This window comes from Sporisorium graminicola, chromosome SGRAM_8 (assembly GCF_005498985.1).
Source record: "Sporisorium graminicola strain CBS 10092 chromosome SGRAM_8, whole genome shotgun sequence".
In the NCBI taxonomy this organism is placed as follows: Eukaryota; Fungi; Basidiomycota; class Ustilaginomycetes; order Ustilaginales; family Ustilaginaceae; genus Sporisorium; species Sporisorium graminicola.
The window spans coordinates 498703-522263 of record NC_043738.1 but is presented as its reverse complement, the minus strand read 5'-3'; the positions used below and the strand labels follow the sequence as shown (position 1 = coordinate 522263).

The following is a 23561-nucleotide window of genomic DNA, read 5'->3' as shown; positions in this document are numbered from 1 at the left end:
CACTCTACCCCCATTGGTGTTGCTAGGTGATTCCGTAAAGATGGTACGCATGCACAGCCCTTACACTTCTCCCCCTCTTGCACACCCGTCGAACCGACGTGGAAACTAAACCCCGCTGTGTGTGTTTTTTTTCTTTCTCGTGTACACGGGACATAGGTTCGAGGCCACGCCAAGCAGCAGGCTCAGGAAGCAGCCAAGAAGAAAGCCGACGCGGTCAAAGGCGGCAAATCACAGCTGGGCGAAGCGAGGCAGAAGGGCCTCAAGTTTTCCTGTCCCACGTGCAAGGGTCAGAGCCCCGTAAGTGCAGACATCCTCTTCCCCCGATCCACAATGCTGTCTCGGCGAACGAATCAAGGAATGAGAGAGGGAGAGAGGCTGGGGCAGCGCAAAGGGCGCGAAGTAGAGCAAGTCAAGGGACTGGTACTGATACTTTTGATCTTCGAATGCGGGGCGGGGATTTACAGAACTACAAGGTGCTGAGAGAACACTTTGAAAACAAACATCCGAAGGAAACGTGTCCTCCGGAAAGCTCATTCACTGCATAGACGGCCGGAGCGATACGCTGTCATCATAGATTCGAAGGTGACGAGTAGTGTCTAGACAAGAGAAGGCGACGTGTCGGTCGTTACGAGTGGGTAAGTGTGCATCTGTGAAGTGTCAGCCCCTGCACACGAGAGGATGTGTCGCGTGCATCCCCCCTGGGTCTTTCGCAACATTCGCCATCGACTGAGCAGTCAGACATCCACCAAGCCCCCAATACACCCCTCTGCTCCACTCGATCATTTCACAGCACGCTGCGCAACACTCTCTCCAACAACGCCACCACCCTCTGCACCTCGTCGGCGGTATTGTAATGCACAAAGCTCAGCCTGACGACGCCATCTGCCAGATCGAGGCCCAGACTCTGCACCAGCTTGTGCGCGTACATGTGTCCCTGCTGCGCGCCCACTTGCCCACCGCCCACCAGGGCCGAGTGCACTTTCTTGCTGGTGTCCGCCTTGGGCTTGCCCGTGGCGGGGTCGACGAGGATGAACGCGACCGTGGGGGCGCGTGTGTTGGAGTCGGTGGACTCAGGACCGACGATGCGCACACCGTGAAAGCGGTTTGCGAGCAGGGACGGGATGAGGCTTGAGAGCAGCGTCGACTCGTGTGCGGCGATCTTGGCGAAGGCTGTGTCCAGCGCCGAGTCGACTTGAGCAAGCGACATGCCGACCCGCTGTCCTTCGGCGGTACTAGCCGGTCGGCCGAACAGCGCGTTCCAATCGAACTTCACCCCTTGCTCGAGCTTGCCCAGCCCGAGGCCCACAAGGTAGTCCGCAACAGCAGCGATCGAGTGGTTCAGCTCATACTGCACCGAGCTGGTCTGGAACGGGTACATGCCCTTGATCTGGGCGCCCGCCTGCGGCTGCAGGAAGAAATGGTTGAGCCTTGCCAGATGCGTCTCTTGCACACGCGGGCTGACGTACATGGCACCGACGTGCGCGCCGTACGTCTTGTAGACGCTGAAGAAGGCGATGTCCACGCCCCATGCACGTGGGGTGATGCGGCGGTGCGGGGCGTACGCTACGCAGTCCACGGCGATGATGGCGTCTGGAGCGATGGAGCGGACGATGTCGACTGAGGCTTTGATGTCCGTAAACGCGCCGAGGAGGTTGGAGCACGCTGTGAATGCGACGAGCTTGGTTTGCGGCGTGACGAGCGTATGCAGCGTCTGCGGGTCCAGCGTCACCTCGTATTCGCTACCTTTCGACGAGATAGGCGTGACAGGCCAGTGCTTGATTCCCATCCCCAGCCTCTGAGCGAGACGGCTCCACGCGCCGCGGTTCGTCTCATGGTCCGCATCGGAGATCACCACCTCACCGCCTTCGCCCCACACACCGCGGTGCTCGATCATGGCCGCAATCGCCGCTACGAGGGCCGTAGCGCTCTGCCCGATCATCACGTCGTCCGGCGAATCGGCTCCCAGCAAAGCTGCAGCTGCACACGTGCCCAGCGACACGCGGCTCTCCGCAGCCTGTGCGAGCGGGTATGACGACATCTGCACGTTGGTGGACAGCAGATAGGAGCTGATGGAGGCAGCAACAGACGAGAGCACTTGGCTGCCTCCGGCATTTTCGGCGAAGACTGTGTAGCAGACAGGCAAAGAAGGAACGAAGAATACGCAATGGTTGTTAGCTGGGAAGGATGGTGATGTCAACAGATGGGGGAGAAGGGGATGGAAGACATACTGTATCCGCTAGTGGCGGAGTCAGGGGTGTCGGCAGCGACCAAGGCGGGGAACTGTGAGCGCACCTGCTGCAGCTCTTGCGCGGACAGGGAGATCGTCGACATGACTGCTATAACGTCCTGATTGGCAATGAGGATGAATGAGAGAGCTACCCAAGAAAGAGCGGCGCGAGACGACAGAGACAAGTCTATATATGTCAGTCAGGATGAGGGGTGGGTTGGTGGTACGGAAAGAACTTTTGAGGTCCGTGCTTCTCTTTTTCCTTCTTCTCCTGTAGCCACGTCGGAGCGATTGCTTCCGATTAATTCACCGAGAAAAGGTGCGTGTTGAACATTCTCCCCCATCCCGCGTCCCCACCATCTCGACAATGTCGAGAATCGACACCTCGACGTTGTCAGACGACCTTTGATTGAGCCGACTTCATCTCTAGCGCTGCATTTGCCTTTCGATCGTCGAGAAAGACAGGCGTCCTCCAATAGACTAATCCCGAGGACCCTGATCAAAGTTACCGAATCGTCGAGAGTACAAGTCCGCCAATTCACACAGATTACAAACCGCCAAAACCCTGTAACACACACAGTCGCATCGACTCTGCTCCAAGCTCCATTACATTTAAAGAGCGGTGGTATACAGATGCTCTACGTCAAGCAACCCCTTTGCTCGCGATGGCAGCACTCGTCCCCGTCGTCCGCGCCATCGTATTGCGCAACAGAGTCACTAAGTTCAACGCAGCGTTGGCGCTCACCTGCAGACTCCAAAGACTGACGTTCTTGAGCCGCTTGCTAGATGCATTCTGACTGGCCACATGATTCGCCAGCGCCTCGTAGATCTTCTCAGACACGACGGGCAGCAGCCCTGTCTGCGCAAGGTCGAGCGAGCCGTCGAACTCGCTCAGATCCATTACGATTCGACAGCGGATCGGGATGAGCGTCTTGTTGGCGTTCATAAATGCGACGATGGGCCGGACGAACGCGTTGGTGCTGTAGCTGATGTCGCTCGTGAAAAGCGGAACGGCGGCTTTGATGTCCTTGAAGCGCACATCCATGTCGATCACCACTGTCGGTGGGGGAATGGATGGCTTTGCTCCCTTGCGGACGTCTTGCTCGGACAGCTCGTTGGCATTGCTGCCCAGCTGCTGTTGATCGGCGGCAGCTCGCCTTTCGGCACGTGCGGGCGGCTGTCGGCCTTGACGTCTCGCTTCTTCATTCTCCTTGCGCACCCTCTCTGCCGTCGCGCCAACCGCAGACACGGGCGCTTCGATGGCTGGACCGCTCAGCCGATGCTGTCCCGGAATGGGGTCGTCATCGTGGTCTCGACTCGGCTCGCCCGACAGCGCAGCCGTCAGATTGTCCAGCACCTCGATTATAATCGTGTTGATATCAGCCTCGTCGTCCAGATCCCGCGGGAACTTGATATCGGCCACAACGTCAAACTTGCCCGACAAGATCCACGAGATAGGACCCGTCAGATCCGACTGATTCTGGATGTGGTCAAAGTTGACACCGTCGACGCGCATGCGTGACATGGTCTTCCACTTTGAGTGGATCATCTCGCGGTCTTTCTCGACGGTACGGCTGATGTTTTGCGGTTTGTGCAGACTGAACAGACAGCCGTCGACCTGGCCCGTGATCGAGTCGGCGCTGAGAAGGTCATAGAACAGCCACTGCTTGCGTAGCTTGGGTATGTGCGCGCTGAAGATACTAAAGTTGAACGGGCGGAAGTCGTTGGGCTGGTAGACGGTGACGAGGAAATCTTCGACCTCGAGCGATTCCAGCTCAAAGTCGCCGTGACTAGGTTCTCGTCGTGCGGCTTTGGGGTCGTAGGGCTTGCTCGGGTCCCAGAAGACGTTGCGTCGATCGACAATGCCTCGCACACCGCGCGCGACGGCATCCTCGATGAGGCCTTTCCCCTCGAACCAGCGCTGCAGGCTCAGCGTCACATCGATCGAATCAACTTGCAGGTCAAACATGGTGTAGTTAGTGTTGACCGTGTCGTCCTCCGCAAAGTCTTCTCCCCGCGCCTCGTCGCTCATGGGCGGAGCCACTTCCTCGATTTCTTCGTAGTGAGTCCCTTCCCACGCCATGCCGTCGCCCGCAGTCATGGCGGTGCGCCGCTTGACCTTATTTGGTCGATCCGCACCGCCATTGCGCGCCTTTTGCCGCCTCTCTCTAAGTAACGAATCGACATCACCATGCGCTCGGCGAGAAATGAAAACATTTTTAAAGCTGATCTTGCTCTCCTTCCATTTGGGCACGATGGCGCTCTCGAACACGACGGTGACGCCCGTCTCGGCAGTTAGGTAGTCGGCGATCTTTCTTGCGATCCACTCTTGCAAGTTGAGAGCGTTGAGAGCGGCAAAGATGAGCGAGAAGAAGGTGGTGGTGCCAACGATAACGAAAACAGCAGTGGTGAAGCCTCCTAGGGTGAAAAAGGCGCTGATGTCGTCGGCATTGAAGCGGCGGAAGCCACGGATGGTGAACCACTTGAAGCGGATGCGGAGTCGCGTCCAGAAACCCTGTGAGATTCTGAGCAGATCCTCCTTGGACGGCCTCAATCGATGGTGCTCGTGAGGCTGAAGTTCGTTGCTCGTGGATGGTCGAACCTGACTGCTCTGTGCGGAAGTGGGTACAGCGCGCATGGCCAATCGACGCAGCGACGCGGGATAGTTGGCAAAGTGATGGTAGGCACGTTCGGCGGTAGTCAGCTCGGTGCTGGAAGGATTCGGTTTTGTTACCATATGATCATATTTGTGCGGCGGAGAAGGTTCGGGCGACTCTGTAAGCTTGTGTGCGGATGTCTCCGTCTTCAGAGATGAGGAGGTCGGGTCTCTCTTATCAGCATCCCATCTTGAGCGATCCTTGTCGTCTGCTTGGGCGACTCGGACAGCATGGAATGCACGCGCTTGTCGTGTGATGCTGTCATGGGGCTCTTGTGTCCATCTGGAATGCATGAGTGGTGAGCTGGAAGACGTCGCAGGGCTTGTGTTGAAAGCTGAATACGCATGCCGCCGAGTGGATGGCCTCGACTGACGCGAAAAGTAGGATTGCACTGCGAGGTAGCTGCGCCTAGTATCGTCTGTGGATCTTACCAGGGAGTTGTAGTATCCACGAGTAGGCAACAGCTTACCTTCAGAAGCCGATCTATGAGATGATGATAGAGAGTTGAGGGAGGATGACGCAGGCTTGGACCCAAATGCCTTTCTGACCGCCGACTGTCTTGGCGGCAGAGTCTTGGGAGCAGATCTCGATGATGTGGCTGCCCATCGTGACGTTCCTGCTACGGTACCGAGTAGTGCGCGTGTGCTTGTGCTGCTTCGAGACATGGTGGCGAGCGAACCAAGAGGACCTCGGTGACAGGGTGACTTGCCTACTGTAGGAGCGACTCGGCTTGGAAGGCAGGTGAGCTGGCCAGCCCTTTCAGCTCATCATGGCTGTTGATATTCGGATGTATGAGAGGTCGAAGCAAAACGAGAATGGTCTTGGTGGTAGAGAACGAGGTCGCCGACTTTGGTTGTGATGGGTGCCAAGGGAGCAGGAGCTCGATAGCGTGGAGAAGAGTTTGCCAGCTGAAATGCAAGGAGGAAAAAAAACTGAAAATAGTGTAGAAGCTCAGCCTAATCGAGGCAAGCATGCACAGACTGACGCGCAACAGCGCAGAGAAAGCGAAATTTTGATTTTGTTGAATTCCGGTTCCATTCAGAGTGTCAAGCGATTTACTCCACATTTCTGCTGTCGCCAGCAGCAGCAGACCCTTGTTGCATCCAGACAGGTGAGCTGAGTCAGGACGACGCACAGCACGGGCGTGCTGGTGATAACGAACATGCTCGCAGCTAGGAGCGTGAAAATCACATCGACAACAATTGAAGCATTAAGGATAAGATGGCAACATCACTTAGTCTAGGCGAGAAACAAGATACATGCAGTCGGTTGAAGAGAGTCAGAAGCTGAGATGAACGAGCAAAGACAAGGCGAGACTCGACCGGGCTGTTCCTAGGCGAGAGGTCATTTCGTTGCTTGCCCGGATCGACTAGTCGTAAAATCTACTCTCTCAAGCAGCAACCGTCTTCTTGCTCACTTTGAGGATCTGGCGGGTCCACACCTCAAAGTAGTCCTTGAAGAAAAACAGGAGCGCCTGGGCGAGCACCGCCTTGGTGATCTGAGCCTGCATGCCCTGGTACCAACCGCTGATGCCCTTTTCCTTTGCAATCTGCGTCAAGCAGTCGATAGCACCCGTGTACTTTGTGTTCTTAGCTTGAAGACGGATCTTGCTGAGGATGTAAGGGAAGGTGACGACGGTCGCCAGCGTCTTGGACAGCGCACCGACGAGGAACGACTTGCCAGGCGTCATCTTGCCGTCGAGCGACGTGGCGAGGATGACGGTCTTGACGCGCTCAAAGACGCCATAGGTGATGGCCGGGTTCACGGTCAGCACGAGCGAAGGCTTGAGTCCTCGCCAGAGGCCGGTGACGCCGTCTTCCTTGAGAATGTCTTTGGCGACACCGACGAAGCTCTCGTCGACGGGTTTGCCATCCTTGGTGCTGTCCGCAGTGGCCAGCTGCTGTCGAGTAGCGATGACCGCGACGGGGATGGTGAAGATTTGCGCCAGCGCACCGGCAAAAGCACCGAGGATTAGCTCAGCTGCGGTGCTCATGATGGCGACACCGGACGCAGAGCGCTTGGCCAGACGGTTCTGGTAGAGCGTACGCACCACCGAGTACCAGTAGAAGTAGGCAAAGCCGGTCGAGAACGTGTTGACCATGCTCGCTCCAAAACCCTTGTACAGCCCTGCGACGCCCTCTTTGCTGTGAATGATATGGAGAATGCCCTTAATCATGCCAGCGTTCTTGGGCACCGTGACGATGGTCTTGGTGGGGTCTTTGGGGTCTCGTGCCTCTTTGCCCGCCACGACGGCAGAGCTCTGGCCTGCCTGGATGCGCGTCTTGACCGTATCGAGCGGATAGATGACTGCATTCGAAAAGACGCCTCCAAGCGCACCGGCAAGCGCCTGGCCGAAGGGTGTGAGGGGCTCTTCCGCCATTGTTCTATATGTGTATGCTTGGAAACTTGGTAAGTCGATGTAGGGAGGAGAGCCGAGGTGACGATTCCCAAGGGCTAGAAACCAGTTATTCAAGGATCGAGGTGAAGGAAAAGGTCAGACTGGTGTTGTGCGTCCGTGTGGTAAGAGTTCGGTGAGCTTTCAGATGTCGCGATGACGAAATCGAAGCGAGATCAAGTCGTGCTTGCTCTTGATTGATGCGAGCGAGAGAGATGATGGAGCAGACAGAACGTCAATTCGAGCTCTCTTGATGGTCCACTGAGTGGAGAGAGGCGGCGAATATGAGGATGATGGGTGGTGGTAGCAAATCAAGGGAAGACGGCGACACTCAAGCGCTGACCGATAGCGAGCAGGAAGATTCGCAGCACCAGGCACGTCAGAGGAGAAGCTGCGATGCATCCCAATTCCGCTCGCGTCCGTCTCACTCACTCAACAACCGACCTACCGACCGGCCGACCGAGCGACCAGACCGTTGACTGTATCCCACCTTTTTTCCTGGCTTGATTGCGGGACCCCTCGTTTTTCTCCTTCAGCGGCATTGCCATTGCGAATAGCTTAGTCTGAGGGAATAGACACAGCCAACACGCCGCCTTGCTCGATTTGCGATAGCCGGTTGGGCCCTGCGTCACTCATTGAAAGGCGACACAAGCAGAGTGCGAGGAAGAAAACCCAGCTAAAATATTTCGCGGAATTTGGGCTCAATTTCGCCTATTCAACGTCACGGCGCGGGCCAAGCCTGTTTTGGTTTCTTTTTTTCTTCTCCACCTTGACCGGCAACATTGAAAAAGCGAGTGCCGGCAGTTCCGTTGTTGCTGTCGAGGGAACAGCTGCTCCGACTGCAATACCGGACGTCTCTTCCAGCCACTTTGAGCACCTACATACAGACCAGAGGCATTCATCGTCGGACTACCGGCCAGAACACTGCTCGTCCCCAACGATGCTATGGCATGGAGCAGGACATTGCAAGCCCCTTCAAGAGTCAACATGATGATGGTTTGCGTCGCCGATGCTTTTCATGCGGAGCAGCCAGCCGCTGCAACTTGGTGCTAAATGTGAAAACGCGTGTCTGCCGGTTGAATTCTCAGGCAATCACGGTTACCGCCCGACTGGCGGTTTTTACCGGCCGATTGAATGCTCGCTGCACACTCACTTGCTCTCCTCGCTGCTATGCACACTCACGCATTAGGGCAAGCCTTCACAGCACCAAGATGGCATTGTCTATTTCTATCAGATGGAGAGCGGATCTGACCGCAGGCTTTCTTAGTAGCCGTGACCATGTGCGTGCCCTTGTCGATACGAGTCGGGATGGCCGTACGACTCCGAGTATTGACTCTGCTGCTGATTGGGGTGTGACCAGTGCTCAGCATACCCGTTCTGATGGCTATGACTGTGATACTGATCAAAGCCATCGTTGTTGCTGCTGCCATCGATTTGATAGTGCTGCTGCTGTTCGTGCTGCTGGTAGTAGTTGCCAATGCCGCCGTCAGCATGATCCGGATAGTCGCTCATCATGTAGCTGTGTCGCTGGTCGGGCGTGATGGCAGGCGAGTGCTCGTGCGAGTTGTTGAGATAGGCGTCATAGACATCGTCCAGGCCGTTCCCAACGCTCGTCGTCGGACTGTGCGATGACGAGTTGGCCCCCGATCGAGCGCCGTTGCTGTTGGTGTACAGGTTTGGATGCAGCTCTCCACCAAAGCCGTCGGTGCCGTATCCGACGCCCAGATGGCTGCTGCTGCCCTCGTTGGCTGTGCTCGGAGGTGCAACAGAGACTTCGACTGCAGGTGGCTGGTGATCGTACCCATCCCGCCCACGGTACGGCACGTACGATGAGATATCGGGTGCTGACGGCGGCGGATAGTCGAGGCCATCGACGTCGTGTGTATTCTGCGGTGGCGGGTAGTCGAGTCCTCTCGAGATGTAGGGCGACTCGGTTTGCTGCGCATGTGCATCCGGGTAGGGGCTCTGTCGGCCGTACATTTCATACGACTCTCCCATGGCGCCAGGATGCTGAGACATGCCCCCGTTGCTGGCGTCGAGCAGAGACCGCTGTCCGGTAGCTTGCGCGTTGTAAGGAGCCATAGACGGCGGGGCAGGAGACGTTCTGCCTGCACCGCCGCCGACGCGCTGCGCAAACAGCATCGGGCTGGTTCCGATGGGACCCATGCGATCCGCCAACGCGTCAAAGTTGGTATTCGCAAAGTCACCACCTACAGGCCCAGCGTTGGCAACCAGATTCGCCGAGCTGCCATATTCGGCCTTGTTGTCGCCATAGCCCAGGCTGTGTGTCGAAGGCGCATTGAGGCCGTAAAAGTGCGAAGGGTTAAAGCCGGGCGACTGGTGTCCGGGCACGCCTGCGTTGCCGTAGTAGCCGCCTGGTGGAGCGCCATGCGGTGTAGTCGAGCTCCCGACGCTGTTGTTGCGCTGCAGAGGCGCCGATTTGAGGGGCTTTTCGTCGTTGAGCAGGTCGACGTCAACGGTGGGCAAGGTAGGCTGAGGGATGGCTTGACCGATCATCTCGCCCTTCTTGTTCATCAAATGCGAGAAATCTCCCGCGGCTTCCTTACGTGCGATCTCGGCGACTTTGGCCAGACGCTGCTTCTTCTTGAGGTGAACCAGCTCGGTGACACGCTTGTCCACCTTGTGGCAGCAGTATTCTTTGAGGTTGCCCTTGATGTAGCAGAGCAGCGGGATGTATGCGATGCCCGCCAACATGAGCAAGATGAGCGAGCCGGCAAACACGGCCACGGTGAAAAGCATCGAGAGGATCATGATGCCCGTAAAGATGTTACCCTCGTAGTAGTCGTACGGGTTGGTAGACCAGTTGGCAAAGGAGCCGAGACCGTAGAGGGTGAAAAAGTTGATCACCTGACGTGGACCGTCGGCAACCAGAAGACGCTTCCATCCTTTGAAGGTGAAGAAGATGAAGAAAGCCAGCTCGTCCTTCTTCTTTTTGCTATCGTTGATGTGGTCGAAGAAGCAAAAGTGGTCGTAGCTGCGCAGAGAGTAGTAGTTGTTGGCCATGACGTTGGTGTACGCGTAGCTGATGTCGCGGCTCTTGACGATGGCGCGGGACTTGTGTGCCTCGTAGGCGAGCAGGAGGAACGAAAATATGATGCACCCGCTAAAGATCCATCGACCATACGCGATGGGCACGCGAAAGTTGTTTTGCGGATCGTTCTGCACCTTGTCGTAGAGACTGCCGCTGAAGTGTCCAAAGGCTAGCAGCGTGACGGCAGTGTAGATATCGGCGACGTAGACTGCAAACGACTTGACCACCATGACAAAGAGGAAGACGTACTTGAAATGCTGAAAGCAGCCATTGTTGCGAAAGTCGCGCACATCAATGAAGTCGAACTTGTGATCGGGCACCTCTTCGCGCTTCCAGTTGGCGCTTCCGCAGCACATGCTGGGCGACGCAGCACAGAAGAGAGGCGTGTGCTTGAAACGTGTTTTTGAGTTTGACTAGCAAGTAGTGCCGGGTATGCGGATGGATTCGAATACGGGCGAGGACCAGAAAAGATTACGGAGATGCGGGCGAGCAGGATACAGTGCGATGCGACGGCTTGTATGTGGTGGAGGCAAGGTTGGACCAGCAGCGGTGCTCCGTTTGAAGAAGGTCGAAAAGAGGGGAGCGAGCAGAGATAGGAGCGGCACTACACGACGAGCCGGTCGTCGGTAGGATCAAGTGTCGATACGATCGAAGAGGGAGCGCTCGGATCAGGGTTGCATTGCTAGCTGTGATGGTGAGATGGGTCCGTGTGCTGATTCGAAATGATGGGAGGACAACAATGTGCAAAGCGATGACGAAGCGCAGGATCAATTGGTTGTGGCAGAGAATTGCGATGCGAGTTTCAAGAGTGTTGGAACTGAGCTGGTCTTGACAGAGATGAAGAGACGAACGAGGAGAGTGAGAGACGAAAGCGAGGAGCAGAGACGTGACAAGCTGAAGAGCGAATGGATGGTGATCGCGACGAGAAAGGTTCAACCACGGTGTTGGTCTCTTGACTCTGATATTTTCTGCAGATCCGTTGGCAGTTCGGCTCCTTGGCCTCGGCGATGTTTGCTCGCTGAGACCGACCCTGAAGCTTGCTTGCATTGGCATCCGTTGATCTGCATTGCTTACTGCTCTGTTTTTAGATCGTTGGTCGCTCGCTGTGTTTTTTTTTTTTTTTTTTTTTTTGGATCCGAGTCGCGAGCTACGCGTTAGATTTCTAGAGGATAGCCGCTAGATAACATCCACAACATAACAGTCTGAAAACAAGAACATTTGCCACTTGTTGAGCCCGCGGAGCCCGCGAACCAAATATAGAAAATGCTCTGTCTACCACCGGAAGCGTTCCGCAGGGGCACAGCCTGAGGGCGCACCCGCACGAACCCGGAAGGCGCCGCTCAGAAAAGCACTGCGAGTTGCGACAGGTGCGAGAGGCTCCAGGGAAGGCGTGAGAATGCGGAAACGAAACCGGACCGTCGGCTCTCTCCGTGTCCGGTTTCGATCCCGCCTTGTGTTCCAAAATAGAAAGGCAAGGGAGCAGGCCAACTTGGGTTAAGTCATCTTAGCAACTGGAAGCAAGATGCATTTCATTCTTTAATGTGCACTACACTGCAACTGAGACGGAGGTCGCGGCGATCGTTTGTTGTGCGGGTAGAAGGAACTAAAGGAGTGCGTCCAACGGTGAGGCTGGCGAAGCGAGCGGAGTTGCGTGAATGTTGCCTCTAAGAACGTGCTCCAAGAGATGATCAAATTCACCAGCCTCGTTCTCGTTGATCCAATACATCTGCGCCCATGTCAGGAACGTTCCTTGCCATTCAAGCCGTTGAATCGCAAACGGCCGGCGTCTTGCGTCTGGTCATGGGTCATCGTCAGATTATCAACAATGAATCCACTTTGCTCTCCCATCCAGAGTCGAGGAGACGATTGCGACTCTGCCATGCGGAGAAACTCGAGGCATTGGTCAGGCCTCTTTTTCGGCTGAGGTCTATGGCGTTTCAATCTAGTCTTGGCTTCGCAGCTCCAGCCCAGCGGAGATTGGCTGCGCAAGCGGGACTTGGAGCGGGCGATCTGAAAAGCGCTGCGGTGACACAAATTCGCGGTGACCCGAATCGGAGGTATGGGGGATGGTAACCCTAGAAGCGTTATCTTGTAACTTCTGGCACTTCGGTTAAAACATATCCTCCTAAAAACGGCCTTTGAACTCGCACGTTTTCCGTGATGGTGAGCTCGCCGATGCTCCTCCTCGTGCGATCACGACAGAGGAGCTCTCCGTTCCCCCGTCGCTTGACCAATGCCTTGCCTCTGATAGGCGCATAATACCTCTATCAGTTCAAAATACCTTGATGGTGTATCTCCTCCGTGAAAGAGTGTCCACAGTAAGGCAGCAATGCCACGCAAAACAGAGGCTAAGATCAAATCGTGGTTGTCATCAACCGCCGCTCTCAACCGAGGGTAGCAAAGGCACCGTCACCGGCTTCATTTCCAAGCTTTTCCTGTTGGGGGTTTCTTTTTTTTTGAAACCGGATGATCCACGCCACGTTGCGGCGTGTTGCTGCAGCGGCCTGCATCTTTAGTCCACGGATTTGTGAGCGATCCTCAGGAGCAGGTGCACGACGCGATCCGCTGTTGTAGGAGCTGCGAGTTCTGCTATTTCGCCTTCCTCCTGCTTAGTACTCTTGGTCAAGTTACGGTCGTTCCTTGATTGGGAGAAAGGAGGGGACCATTTCCTTGAACCATCAACCGGGAAAGGCAGCGATGCCACCAACTCTTAAAAGCAGCAGCCGAGGTGGCGCGGACAGGGTGCACAAAGAAATCGAGACACTTTCTACGCCAAGACCAAGCAAAGACAATTTTCCTCTTCCGTCCCGCAGTCTGGGGCTGCCCTGCATTTTAAACTATTTTTCTTTTTCTTTCGACTTTCCGTTGACTTTACCGGCCTCTCGCGGTCTTGTTTCATTCACTAAACTGCAAAGATGGGCGGACTCACATTGCTTTCAAGTTCAGACAGAAGCGTGGTCACGAGTGGGGCTGAATTTTGATTCATAGTGTGTTGGTGGACGTCTCTCGAGAAGGGCTGTAGAGCCGAAACAACGGCGTTAGATTCAGCCTGTGTTTGATTGGCAGTGGCCGGTTGTGAGCCTTCCCATTTCCTGGAGTATAAGCCGGCCTTGCCTGCTTGCTCGCTCCCCCTTGATGTCTTGTGCCACTCCCACGCTGCCTTCTGATCATCGCCAACGGCCTTTCCTTGATCACCACCGCCGTCCTTGCCGCCTCCCATCTCATATAGGCCCCCGACAGTTGCAGTCACACCCTCACTCGGCACAGCCGAAACTCTATTCCGCTCAAAGTTCAGGCAGTCGCGCGATGGGAGAGCGCAGCTCAAGCCTGTTGGCCAAGTTGACCCTCAGAACAAAGCGTCAGTCTACCGCTTCTTCGTCGACATCGACTCGCTCTGCTTCCAGCCCCATCGCCTCGCCAGATTCGGAAACGCCGCCCACCACGTCGTTTTCGGGAGAGGCTGACTATGGTTTGGGATACTCGAGCATCAACCACGAACGCTCGTCGACCTACAATGCCAAGCGCACTAGCAGAGCCCTCTTGACACGGCCCATCGAGTTCGACCGATATGCAGAGTCGAGCTCACCTCAGCAACAGGAGAAAGCCAAGCGCACGCGCAGTCTGCCTCGTTCCAACAAGCTCGGCATCGGGCATGCCGAAGAGGATTCGCTCTTTGTCCAAATCGTAGACGAAGCCGTGCCGACGTCGCCCATTCAGTCCACCGTTCGAGCACGTTCCCAGTCCGGCACATCGCCTCTACACGATGCCAACTTTGATTTCGCTCGACCGCAGTCTCCATTTACCATCAACAGCATCGTTACGCGATCCAGCAGCAGCAGCAACAGCCCACTCAGACGGCCCTCTCCTCGCCGCTGTCATTCGGCCATCGATACTCCCTCCTCCTCATCCAGCCCATCTTTCTACGCCGTCGCTAGAGGCTGGAGGAAAGGTGTCTACACCACGAAGGAAGACGCCGATTGTCAGGTTCGCAACGTAAGTTGTCTTCAGACTTCATTTGCGGCAACAAAAAACTCATATTGACTCTCATCCTTCGCCTGCTTTTACAGTTTCCTGGCCCTTTGATGCAGGCCTTCCGTGACCGAGCGGCCGCTGAGGACTTTCTGCAAAACTCTGGACGTTCCACACCCCGGTCTCCATCTCAAGACGACAACGAGGACGAGTTCATCGAAAGGTTAAGGATCTTCAAAGGCCTCAATCCTAACAGCGAACTCGCGAGGCGCAGATCACTCATCATTTCCACCGAGCGCAACGAGTCGCAGCGCAGATCGCGTATCTTGAGAGCCTCCCAGTCGCCAGCCTTTCAGCAAGATGCTTTTGATGCTGCAGGCGCAACGAGTTCGCCGCCGCTCTCGCTCAAAAGCGTCTTTGCAGATATAGCGCCCATCTCCCCCATCGAGGAGGCCCATGGCTCCAACGACTTTCCCGCTTCTGCACCGCTGTCGAGCATGACTTTGCTTCCAGTCCATCGTCTGGCCGACTCGATGGCATTCTACGCTAAGGTCTTAGACTTCACTTGCATCGCGCACGTGCCCGACGTGCAAGCGGTCATGAGCACGCCAGCTGCAACTGTGTGTCTTCGCACGCTCGCACAAGCGCTTCCGACGCCCAACGGAGCAAAGGTCCTGCGCAAAAGCACTGCTTCGGAGCCGCTCGCGCTCGGACGTCCCACTCTACCGACCATGTCCGAAGAGCCACATGACGACAACGACCCTACTCTGCCGCCCACTCCTGATTCGCTGAGCTTGTCTCACCCGGATCCAGAACCGATCCAACTGCCTCCGACCAGCCTGCCGCTCCGTTCAATCACACCCGCCACTCTGTCTGGCATCACCGTCCTGGTCGAACACGGTGGCGCACTCGATGCTCTGCATTCTCGCCTCTCGGCCAAGCTTAACGAATGGAGAATTGAGCGCAATAGAGCTGCGCAGAACTGCTTTGACGGCGCAAGGCTCCTTGGTGGAGTTCAGCAGACGCCTTGGGATGCTCAGGAGCTGCAGCTCTGCGATCTCGACGGCCACCGCATTGTTTACACTACTCCTTTGCTCTGAGGCAGCGCAGCGTCTAGCCCGCTTTGGAGCAATCACCCCTGTTTATAGAATGCATAGTCACCACTCGTCCAAGATACCCCAACAAGCTATTCTCTACGCATCTGTCTCTCGGTCCATGTGATCCTCTGTGTGCAAGTTTTCAGCGGGTGAGGTCGGGAGTCCTCTCAGATTAAAAAGGGAAGCCACTGATCCTTGTCCACCGATCCCCTTGACGTCCTGTTGTCTCGTCCTGCTTCTACTTCGGCATATCCGCTACGTGGCAAACTTGTTTGGCTCGCCTGACGACACGAGCTGCGTCAGAGGCGACGACGACGCATCGTACATGCCGAGCATCTCCGACAGCGACCTTGTTCGTGACGCCAAACGGGTCCACTGGCTTCCTGTTCCCATTCTGACCGACGCCGCCGCCGCTACCGCTGCATCTTCGCCCGAGCACAGCATCGACAGCCTGATCGAACCCGATGGCATGTCGACGAAAACCAACAAGGGTCTTCGCAATGTCAAGGCCAAGATGCAGGCGGTTGCGCGGTTCTTGTCAGGCTCGAAGCGGCCAGTGTCTGATGCTGCCACAGGTGTCAGTGATAAGGGCCTTCCGATTGCTGGTCAGGGAGTGCCATCGATTGTTGTGGCGTGTCCGAGGGGCGATGTGGTGCGGAAACAGGCTGCGAGCCGTGGTGACGTTCCTGGGACCGCAAAGGAGGTTTGTGTCCAAGTTGGTGCGACGGATGGCAACGTGGAGAGGCCTGCGATCGACAGCTTGCGGGAGCGCCTTGTCGCTCAGCAGGGGATCGCCAATCGTCCGCCTCCGCCTCCGCCTCCAACTCTTCCTCCGCTCCCGCTTCCAAAGCAACGGGACTTTCCGCCTGATGTCTTGCAGCCCATGGCACGTCCCCCGATCGCCGTCGCTGCGAAGAAACGATACGGCAATGGCCTTGAACGCGGATTAGGCTTAGCACGACACGGACTGCCCCGGACACGTACCGCCACACCTCATCCAGCCCATTCCCCCGCTGTCCGCTTGGCCAGTCGACCCCTGCCTCCCACGCCTGCCGTTCTTCCGACTCTGTCTACTTCGCTTCCCATTGCTGAGCAGCAACAAGCTCAGCATCAACCTCAGCCTCAGCGCCAACAACATCAACAGCGGGTCTGCACTTCAGACCAACTCCCAGAACTCGGGCTGTGCAACCACATTCGACCATGTTCGGAAGCATCAAGCAAAAATTCCGAAAACACCATCGCGGACTCGCATGTCGACGCAAATCTCCGTCTCGAACGATTCCCCTCCCTGCGTCGTCGAGCCGACGGCATGCTGCTCAATGCCAATCGTCTAGCTGAGGAGCTCGACAGTCTAGTCACCTTCACCGCACAACGTCGACGCCGCCAGCAGGCAAGGTCGAACGCGTCTTCAGCCACTGCGGCGCACGTGGCAGACAGCAGCAACGCGGCGCTGTACCACTGGCGTCCGTCGGACAAATCGGCGCGCGCCATCTCGCCATTCGATCACTACCTTCAGCAGCAGCAGCTGAACGAAAAGTTCCAGGTCGCGGCAGGGCACACTGCAGAGCCCTCGTCGCTATTCGTCGAGGACAGCAGCGAAGAGCTTGAGTCGGTCAAGAGGATCCAAAATTGGAGGGTCAACATCATGCAGGCTCCGTCGGTGCTTTCGAAGGTGGCTTCGGCGCATTCAAGGTGCATTGCCCAGGACGATGGTGTTTCGTCGCATTTGACTTCTATTAGCAGGAGTCCGCTGTCCAAGAACAGCGCCGCGATGGGAGGGCGAGAGCAGAAAGGCAAGGTGAAAGAAGCAGGTTCGCAAACGACGTCAATTACGCAGGCGCACCTGATCCCCAAGATTGACTGGGACATTCTTCGAGACATGAAAGTGTCGGGTGCAAAGAGCGTGAAGTCGAGCGATAGGCAGCCGCCTCCAATCAGTCCACTCCAGCTGGGCACGCACCACATCGCTCGACTGTCTGATTCGCAGTTCGATCGCCTCGCCCGCGCTACTGAAAGGTCCCCTCCTTCCGCACCCATCCCATGCGAGCCCTCCACCCTGACCGTTCCCGGAAATAGCAGCCGCCAGCATCTTCACGCGGCCGCGCTTCCTACTACGCCCACGTACCTTCTCCCCACGCATATGACAGAAGATGACCGCCGAACCTCGCTCGATACGCCCGCGACCACGCTGTCCGTTCTGGAAAAGAAAGCATCGCAACACATCGACACGCTCGACGGGATGATCCGACGTCACCCGGATCAGATGTATCGCATCTTCAAGAACCGGCCTGGGCTGCTGTTGGTGGTCATGCTACGGTACAAGGTGGAAGAGCGCATTTCGGCGGTGCCGCCGGTTGTTGATGCGGCTCCTCTCGTGGATCTGGCGATGAGTAGGGATAGTACGAGGGAGGCGAAGGGCAGGGATTGTTTGAGCTTGATCGAGGAAAGTCTGATCGATTTGCGCTTTGACGACGAACGGGCCGAGGGTCAACAGAAGCTGCAAACGGATCAAAGCCAGTACCTGTCGCTTCAGCAGCGCAGTGCAGCGGTAGAACAGAGCACGCAGAGCATCGACACTTCCCAACACCACACGGGTGCCCTTGGTAATGTCGGCAGCCTTTCACGCAGCCCACCCATCCCTTCCTCAAGTGCCTCCATCAACGCCTATCGCACAACGACAATCGTTGCAGACGAAGAAGTCGAAGTGGCCGAACTTGGCTCCCGCGGCGAGGCAGTGTTGCAAGAGATCATCCTCCGCTTCGAAAAAGCCGGCGAGCTGTGTTCGGTCCAACAGACACTCATTGCGCTACAGGACCGACTGATGAACGCTAACACCGACTGCAGCCGGCTGAGAGAGAGGCTGAGTGTGGTAAGTCCCGAAAGCCCTTGAAGGGAAGTGCACTGTTCAGAGGGATGTGGAACTGACAACGACTGCTTTCGTCCGAACTTGGTAGCTCGAGCAAGCGGTTTTTGGGGGCAACAGTACCGTAAATACCACCTGATCTTCTCTTCGTGCGTAGCGACCGTAAAGGGGCCCGGACGCATCTTGTTTCAGAGGTCCTCACCAACTCCGAATCAAAGAGCAATACAAATCAATCACATGTTGTACAACAGTCTCGTTTCAGAAGAAGTTGGTGTAAAGTACCATTGTGGAGTCGAATCTGGCGTCGCACCTATGGATCGATTTCGCCCAGTAGCAGCGTCATATCTGTCGAGCTCGACACGACCACCGGTTCCCTCGGATGGAAAACGGCTGCAGTACATGTCCCCTTGTGCCCAGGCAGCTTGTACAAGATGGACGAGCTCTCGACATCCCAAATCGTACACGTCCTATCCGCACCGCCCGCTACCACTTTCTCGCCATCTGCGCTCCACCCTGCCTTGATGAGCAGGTTCTCAAATCCGCCAAATGTGGTGCCTCTAAGCGTCCTGTACAGTCTGGGATTCGCCGTGTGGGCGTTGGGATCTGCTGGGTTAGGCTCCGGTGCGAAGGGTCGAACGTCCCAGATTCGGAGCGAGTCGTCGAAGGATGTGGTGAGGATGTGTGACCCGGATGGGGAGAGCGAGATTGAGGTAATGGTATCGAGGTGGCCGCGGAGTGTGAGAGCGATGGTTTTGCGAGTGAGGTCGTAAACATGAACCTGGTTGTCGATGCCGCCGACGTAGATCTGACTCGAGTCTTCCGAGAAGGCGACGGCCGTCACGGGGTATCCCACCTCAAGCACGTCTAGAGGTTCTTTTGCTTGCGGATCCCAGATTAGGACCCTACCATCGTCCGACGCAGACACCAGCAGTTCCGGCCCAGATCGAGTGGCAGAAACACAATTGACAATGGCTCGATGCCCTCTCAACCGTCTCTGCTTTTCGCCTGTCGTCAATTTCCATGCAATGATAGTGCCATCCGCCGAGCCGGAATAGAGCGCATCCGACATGGTGTTACTGAAAGCGACGCAGGTGACCGCTTTGGAGTGGCCTTTGAGCTGACCAATGTTGGCACACTCTCCATATACGCTCCAGATCGATATGGTGCGGTCCGCGGAAGCAGCTGCAATTCTGGATCCATCGCGCGAAAATTTGACGTCGAGGATCTCGGATGTGTGTGCGCCTGTTAATCCCAGGATAGGGTGTGAGAGCGAAGAGGTTCGCTTGACGGAACGAATCAGACCCTTGTCCTGACCGTCTTTGGACGAGGCGATGGCAATCCGTTGGGACGACGCGGCATCGTCGTAGTCGCCCGCTTGCCTTTGACGTTTGACCAGCGCGGCTTCCCGGTATGAGATGGGAGGCGATGTTTTGCGCTTCTCCGCCATAGTTGTGGACCAGATGAGCGCAGGCGAGGAGGGGTTTGGGGATGGAAGGAACAAGTGCTCGAGAGATCTGCGAGGTCTCCTCAACTACGGTAGACATAAACTCCAAAACAACAACGGTCAGAGTGGAGAAGTCCGACTCCCGCTACTTTGAGCCCGATTGGCAGCAAATGCATCGGGTACCTCCACTCGAGGAATTTTTGTGCTGAGCAGCACAGCAAACGCAGCGACTCAGCTAGTTCTTCTCGCTTTCTTCCTGTCCTCCTCTCTCTCTCCTCTACACCACACTTGTGCTTGCTTTTCCACTAAATTGCAGCGACCGAGCTCCATCTCATAGAGCCATATCCAATATGGCATCGGACGGGAAACGCTTCAGCTCGCACAATGTGCGGTGCTGCACCTTGATAGGTCATGTCGACCACGGCAAGTCTTCCTTCGCCGACTCGTTGCTTGCCGCCAACAACATCATTTCGGCTCGTATGGCTGGCCAGATCCGCTACCTTGACTCGAGAGAAGATGAGCAAGAACGAGGAATCACCATGGAGGCATCGGCGGTGTCGCTCTCCGTCAAGATGCGCGTGCACGACCCTACAAAAGGCTGGGATCCAGACAATCTCCCTCCCATCCAGGACTTTATGATCAACCTCATCGACACACCCGGTCACGTCGATTTCTCTTCCGAAGTATCAACAGCATCCAGACTGTGCGATGGTGCACTGCTCATCGTCGATGTCGTCGAAGGCGTGTGTGCTCAGACCGTCACGGTGCTGCGCCAGGCGTGGCAGGATGGTCTCGAGCCCATCCTCGTGCTCAACAAGGTCGACCGACTCATCACCGAACTCAAACTCTCGCCAAACGAGGCGTATCATCACCTTATACAAGTCATTGAGCAGGTCAATGCTGTCGTCGGTTCATTCTTTGCCTCTGCACGTATGGACGACGACGAGCGCTGGCACGAGGAGCGTGAGAAGCGCATTGCAGCACGCAAGCAAGCCAAAAATGACTCGATTGCTGCCTCGACCGCTACCGACGTTGAAGCAGCCGGCGACGATGCGCAAGACCAGGATCGTGAAGAGAGAGACGACGAAGATATCTACTTCGACCCTTCCAAAGGCAACGTCATCTTTGCCTCTGCCATGGACAACTGGGCCTTCCGTCTCGAACGATTCGCCATGCTCTACGCCAAAAAGATGGGCATCCAAGAGTCCAAACTACGCAAAGTGCTGTGGGGAGATTTCTACTTTGACCCCAAGACCAAACGTGTTCTCAGTCAAAAGCAGAAAGAAAAGGAAAAGCGTCCGCTCAAGCCTATGTTCGTCCAATTCGTCCTCGAGAACATCTGGTCGGTCTACGATGCCGTTGTCGAAAATCGCGATCAGGAAAAGATCGAAAAGATTGTCTCGTCACTCAACCTCAAGGTACATCCGCGCGATCTCAAGTCCAAGGACGCCTCGACGCTCATCAAGGCCATCGTCAGTCAGTGGCTGCCTCTGGCGAGCTGTGCGTTTGCCGCCATCATCTTCGTGATCCCACCCACGAGCAAGGCGCAAGCAAAGAGGATTCCCATGATGCTCAATCCCGATATGAGTTACTTCGATCGAGGCAACTACAAGGCAAAGACGGCGCTGGAAGAGCATCTTATGAGTGCCGAGATTGGGCCCAAGTCAAACCGCATCGCCTACGTCAGTAAGATGTTCGCGGTCAAGAAGGACGACTTGCCTGAGGCCAAGAAGGCTCCGCTGACCGCCGAGCAGATGCGAGAGCGTGCAAAGGAAAGCAGGGAGCGTCAGAATGCAGTCCGAGCTGCGCTGGCCGCGACAGGTGCCTCGATGGATGCAGCTTCCACCGACGCCTCTATCGAGTCCAACGGCACCAGTCTCGAAGAAGCAGAGGCACAGCGTGCTGCACGTGCTGAGCGAGAGTCACAGGCTCTAGCGGAGAAGGACGCGACACAAGTAGACGAAGAGGAAGATCAGGGCTCAGACGAGGTCGTGCTCGGCTTTGCCCGGCTCTACTCGGGCACCTTGCGCGTGGGTCAGTGGATGTACGCTCTGCTGCCCAAGTACAACACATCTCTCCCGCCGTCTCATCCTTCCAATGGCAAGCACATCAAAGCGGTGCAGATCGAAGCACTTTACATGATCATGGGTCGCGACCTGCTCGCCGTCAACGAGGTGCCTGCAGGTAACGTCTTTGCCATTCGCGGAATGGAAGGCCGCGTGCTTCGCAATGCCACGCTTTGCTCGCCTTCGCTCGTCCAATCGTACCCGATCGACCGCCACACCGACCCAGTCTCGATCGACGCTACCGTTGCCAAGTCCACATTTGTCAACTTGGCCGGCATCAACATGCTATCTGCTCCCATCGTCCGCGTTGCGCTCGAGCCGATGAACCCGCAGGACATGCCTAAGCTCGTCGAAGGGCTCAAGCTGCTCAACCAGGCTGATCCGTGCGTGGAGTCCTTGGTCCAAGATTCGGGCGAGCACGTCATCCTCACTGCAGGAGAGTTGCACCTCGAGCGATGCCTTAAGGATCTGCGAGAGCGGTTCGCCAAATGCGAGATCCAGGTCAGTCCACCTCTGGTTCCTTTCAGAGAGACGTGTGTCCGAGCGCCCGAGATGCCGCCTCCGAAACTCGAAGGTGCAGCGCGAGGAACTACCGAGGGTAACGTTGCCAATGGGGCTGTTTCGTATCGTGTGCGTGCCGTGCCTCTGCCCAAAGCAGTGGTCGATTTCCTGCTGGCCAACACGCAGACGCTGCGTCGTCTTCAGAATAGAAGTGCGGGTGGAGCGGTGGAGGAGGATGCGGATGCTGCGTCGGGTTCGGTGGATGCTGCCGGGTCGCTGGCCAGCAAGACGGTGCGGGCCGACAAGTTCTGGTCGACGCTAGCGAACGTGTTGGAGAAGTGCGGACAGGATAGGACGGGTGAGGACTGGCGCGAGATTGTGGAGAAGATTGTGTCGTTCGGACCGCGTCGAGTGGGTGCCAACATGCTTGTCGACCGAACGGGCAGTGGAAGGACGAGTCTGCGAAACCGAACGGACCCCTCGCGTGCGGCGACGAGGCAGTCTTCGGGCATCGCCACGCCTTCTGCAGCTGCTGCATCGAATGGCGCCGATGGCACTGCGGATAAATTGTCGGATGCGCTGCACAAGATGGCACTTGGCGAAGACTCGGAGGAGTCCACTGCGCGCACCGGTGTCAACCTCTCTGCGCTCAACGAGAGTCTCGACTCCGGCTTCCAGATGGCCACCTCTGCTGGCCCGCTGTGCGCGGAACCCATGCAGGGCGTTGCGTTCTTCCTGGAGACCATCACGCTCTCGCCCTCCACGTCAACGTCTTCGCTGTCGTCCGTGACCGGTCCGCTGATGTCGACCTTCCGCGAAAGCTGCAAGCAGTCGCTCCTGGATTGGTCGCCACGCCTTATGCTCGCCATGTACAGCTGTGACATTCAGGCGTCCACCGAGGTGTTGGGCAAAGTGCACGCCGTGCTGGCCAAACGCAGAGGCAAGATCATCTCGGAAGAGATGAAGGAGGGCACCTCGTTTTTTACCGTAGGCTCGCTGTTGCCCGTCGTCGAGAGTTTTGGGTTCGCCGATGAGATCCGGAAGCGCACCTCGGGCGCAGCCAGTCCGCAGCTCATCTTTAAAGGCTTCGAGCTGTTCGATCTGGATCCGTTCTGGGTGCCGAGGACCGAGGAGGAGCTCGAGGATCTGGGCGAGAAGGGAGATCGCGAGAATGTGGCCAAAAAGTACATGGACTCGGTGCGGAAGAGGAAGGGCTTGTTTGTCACCCAGAGGATCGTGGCCGCTGCGGAGAAGCAGAGGACGCTCAAGTCAAATTGATGCGGTGCAGTC

The 23561-nt window shown here is 56.6% G+C and overlaps 9 protein-coding genes across 9 annotated transcripts; 4 read left to right on the top strand and 5 right to left on the bottom strand.

The window, feature by feature from the left end:
* Positions 1-40: 40 nt before the first annotated feature.
* On the top strand, positions 41-545 carry EX895_005955 (uncharacterized protein; the record flags this gene model as incomplete). Its single annotated transcript, XM_029886547.1, has 3 exons — positions 41-43; positions 157-297; positions 465-545. The coding sequence occupies 3 exons, from the start codon at positions 41-43 to the stop codon at positions 543-545; spliced, it is 225 nt and encodes a 74-aa protein (XP_029736860.1).
* Positions 546-784: 239 nt separating this feature from the next.
* EX895_005954 (uncharacterized protein) lies at positions 785-2331 on the bottom strand (the record flags this gene model as incomplete). Its single annotated transcript, XM_029886546.1, has 2 exons — positions 785-2124; positions 2229-2331. The coding sequence occupies 2 exons, from the start codon at positions 2329-2331 to the stop codon at positions 785-787; spliced, it is 1443 nt and encodes a 480-aa protein (XP_029736859.1).
* Positions 2332-2870: 539 nt separating this feature from the next.
* On the bottom strand, positions 2871-4328 carry EX895_005953 (uncharacterized protein; the record flags this gene model as incomplete). The annotated part of the gene is made up of 1 exon (XM_029886545.1): positions 2871-4328. The coding sequence occupies one exon, from the start codon at positions 4326-4328 to the stop codon at positions 2871-2873; it is 1458 nt and encodes a 485-aa protein (XP_029736858.1).
* A 1946-nt stretch (positions 4329-6274) lies between these two features.
* EX895_005952 (uncharacterized protein) lies at positions 6275-7264 on the bottom strand (the record flags this gene model as incomplete). Its single annotated transcript, XM_029886544.1, has 1 exon — positions 6275-7264. The coding sequence occupies one exon, from the start codon at positions 7262-7264 to the stop codon at positions 6275-6277; it is 990 nt and encodes a 329-aa protein (XP_029736857.1).
* A 1278-nt stretch (positions 7265-8542) lies between these two features.
* EX895_005951 (uncharacterized protein) lies at positions 8543-10687 on the bottom strand (the record flags this gene model as incomplete). Its single annotated transcript, XM_029886543.1, has 1 exon — positions 8543-10687. The coding sequence occupies one exon, from the start codon at positions 10685-10687 to the stop codon at positions 8543-8545; it is 2145 nt and encodes a 714-aa protein (XP_029736856.1).
* Positions 10688-13637: 2950 nt separating this feature from the next.
* Positions 13638-15400, top strand: EX895_005950 (uncharacterized protein; the record flags this gene model as incomplete). The annotated part of the gene is made up of 2 exons (XM_029886542.1): positions 13638-14324; positions 14399-15400. The coding sequence occupies 2 exons, from the start codon at positions 13638-13640 to the stop codon at positions 15398-15400; spliced, it is 1689 nt and encodes a 562-aa protein (XP_029736855.1).
* Positions 15401-15722: 322 nt separating this feature from the next.
* On the top strand, positions 15723-18287 carry EX895_005949 (uncharacterized protein; the record flags this gene model as incomplete). The annotated part of the gene is made up of 1 exon (XM_029886541.1): positions 15723-18287. The coding sequence occupies one exon, from the start codon at positions 15723-15725 to the stop codon at positions 18285-18287; it is 2565 nt and encodes an 854-aa protein (XP_029736854.1).
* Positions 18288-18570: 283 nt separating this feature from the next.
* Positions 18571-19707, bottom strand: EX895_005948 (uncharacterized protein; the record flags this gene model as incomplete). Its single annotated transcript, XM_029886540.1, has 1 exon — positions 18571-19707. One exon carries the CDS (start codon positions 19705-19707, stop codon positions 18571-18573), a length of 1137 nt encoding a protein of 378 aa, XP_029736853.1.
* A 347-nt stretch (positions 19708-20054) lies between these two features.
* Positions 20055-23549, top strand: EX895_005947 (uncharacterized protein; the record flags this gene model as incomplete). Its single annotated transcript, XM_029886539.1, has 1 exon — positions 20055-23549. One exon carries the CDS (start codon positions 20055-20057, stop codon positions 23547-23549), a length of 3495 nt encoding a protein of 1164 aa, XP_029736852.1.
* Between the last annotated feature and the right edge of the window lie 12 nt (positions 23550-23561).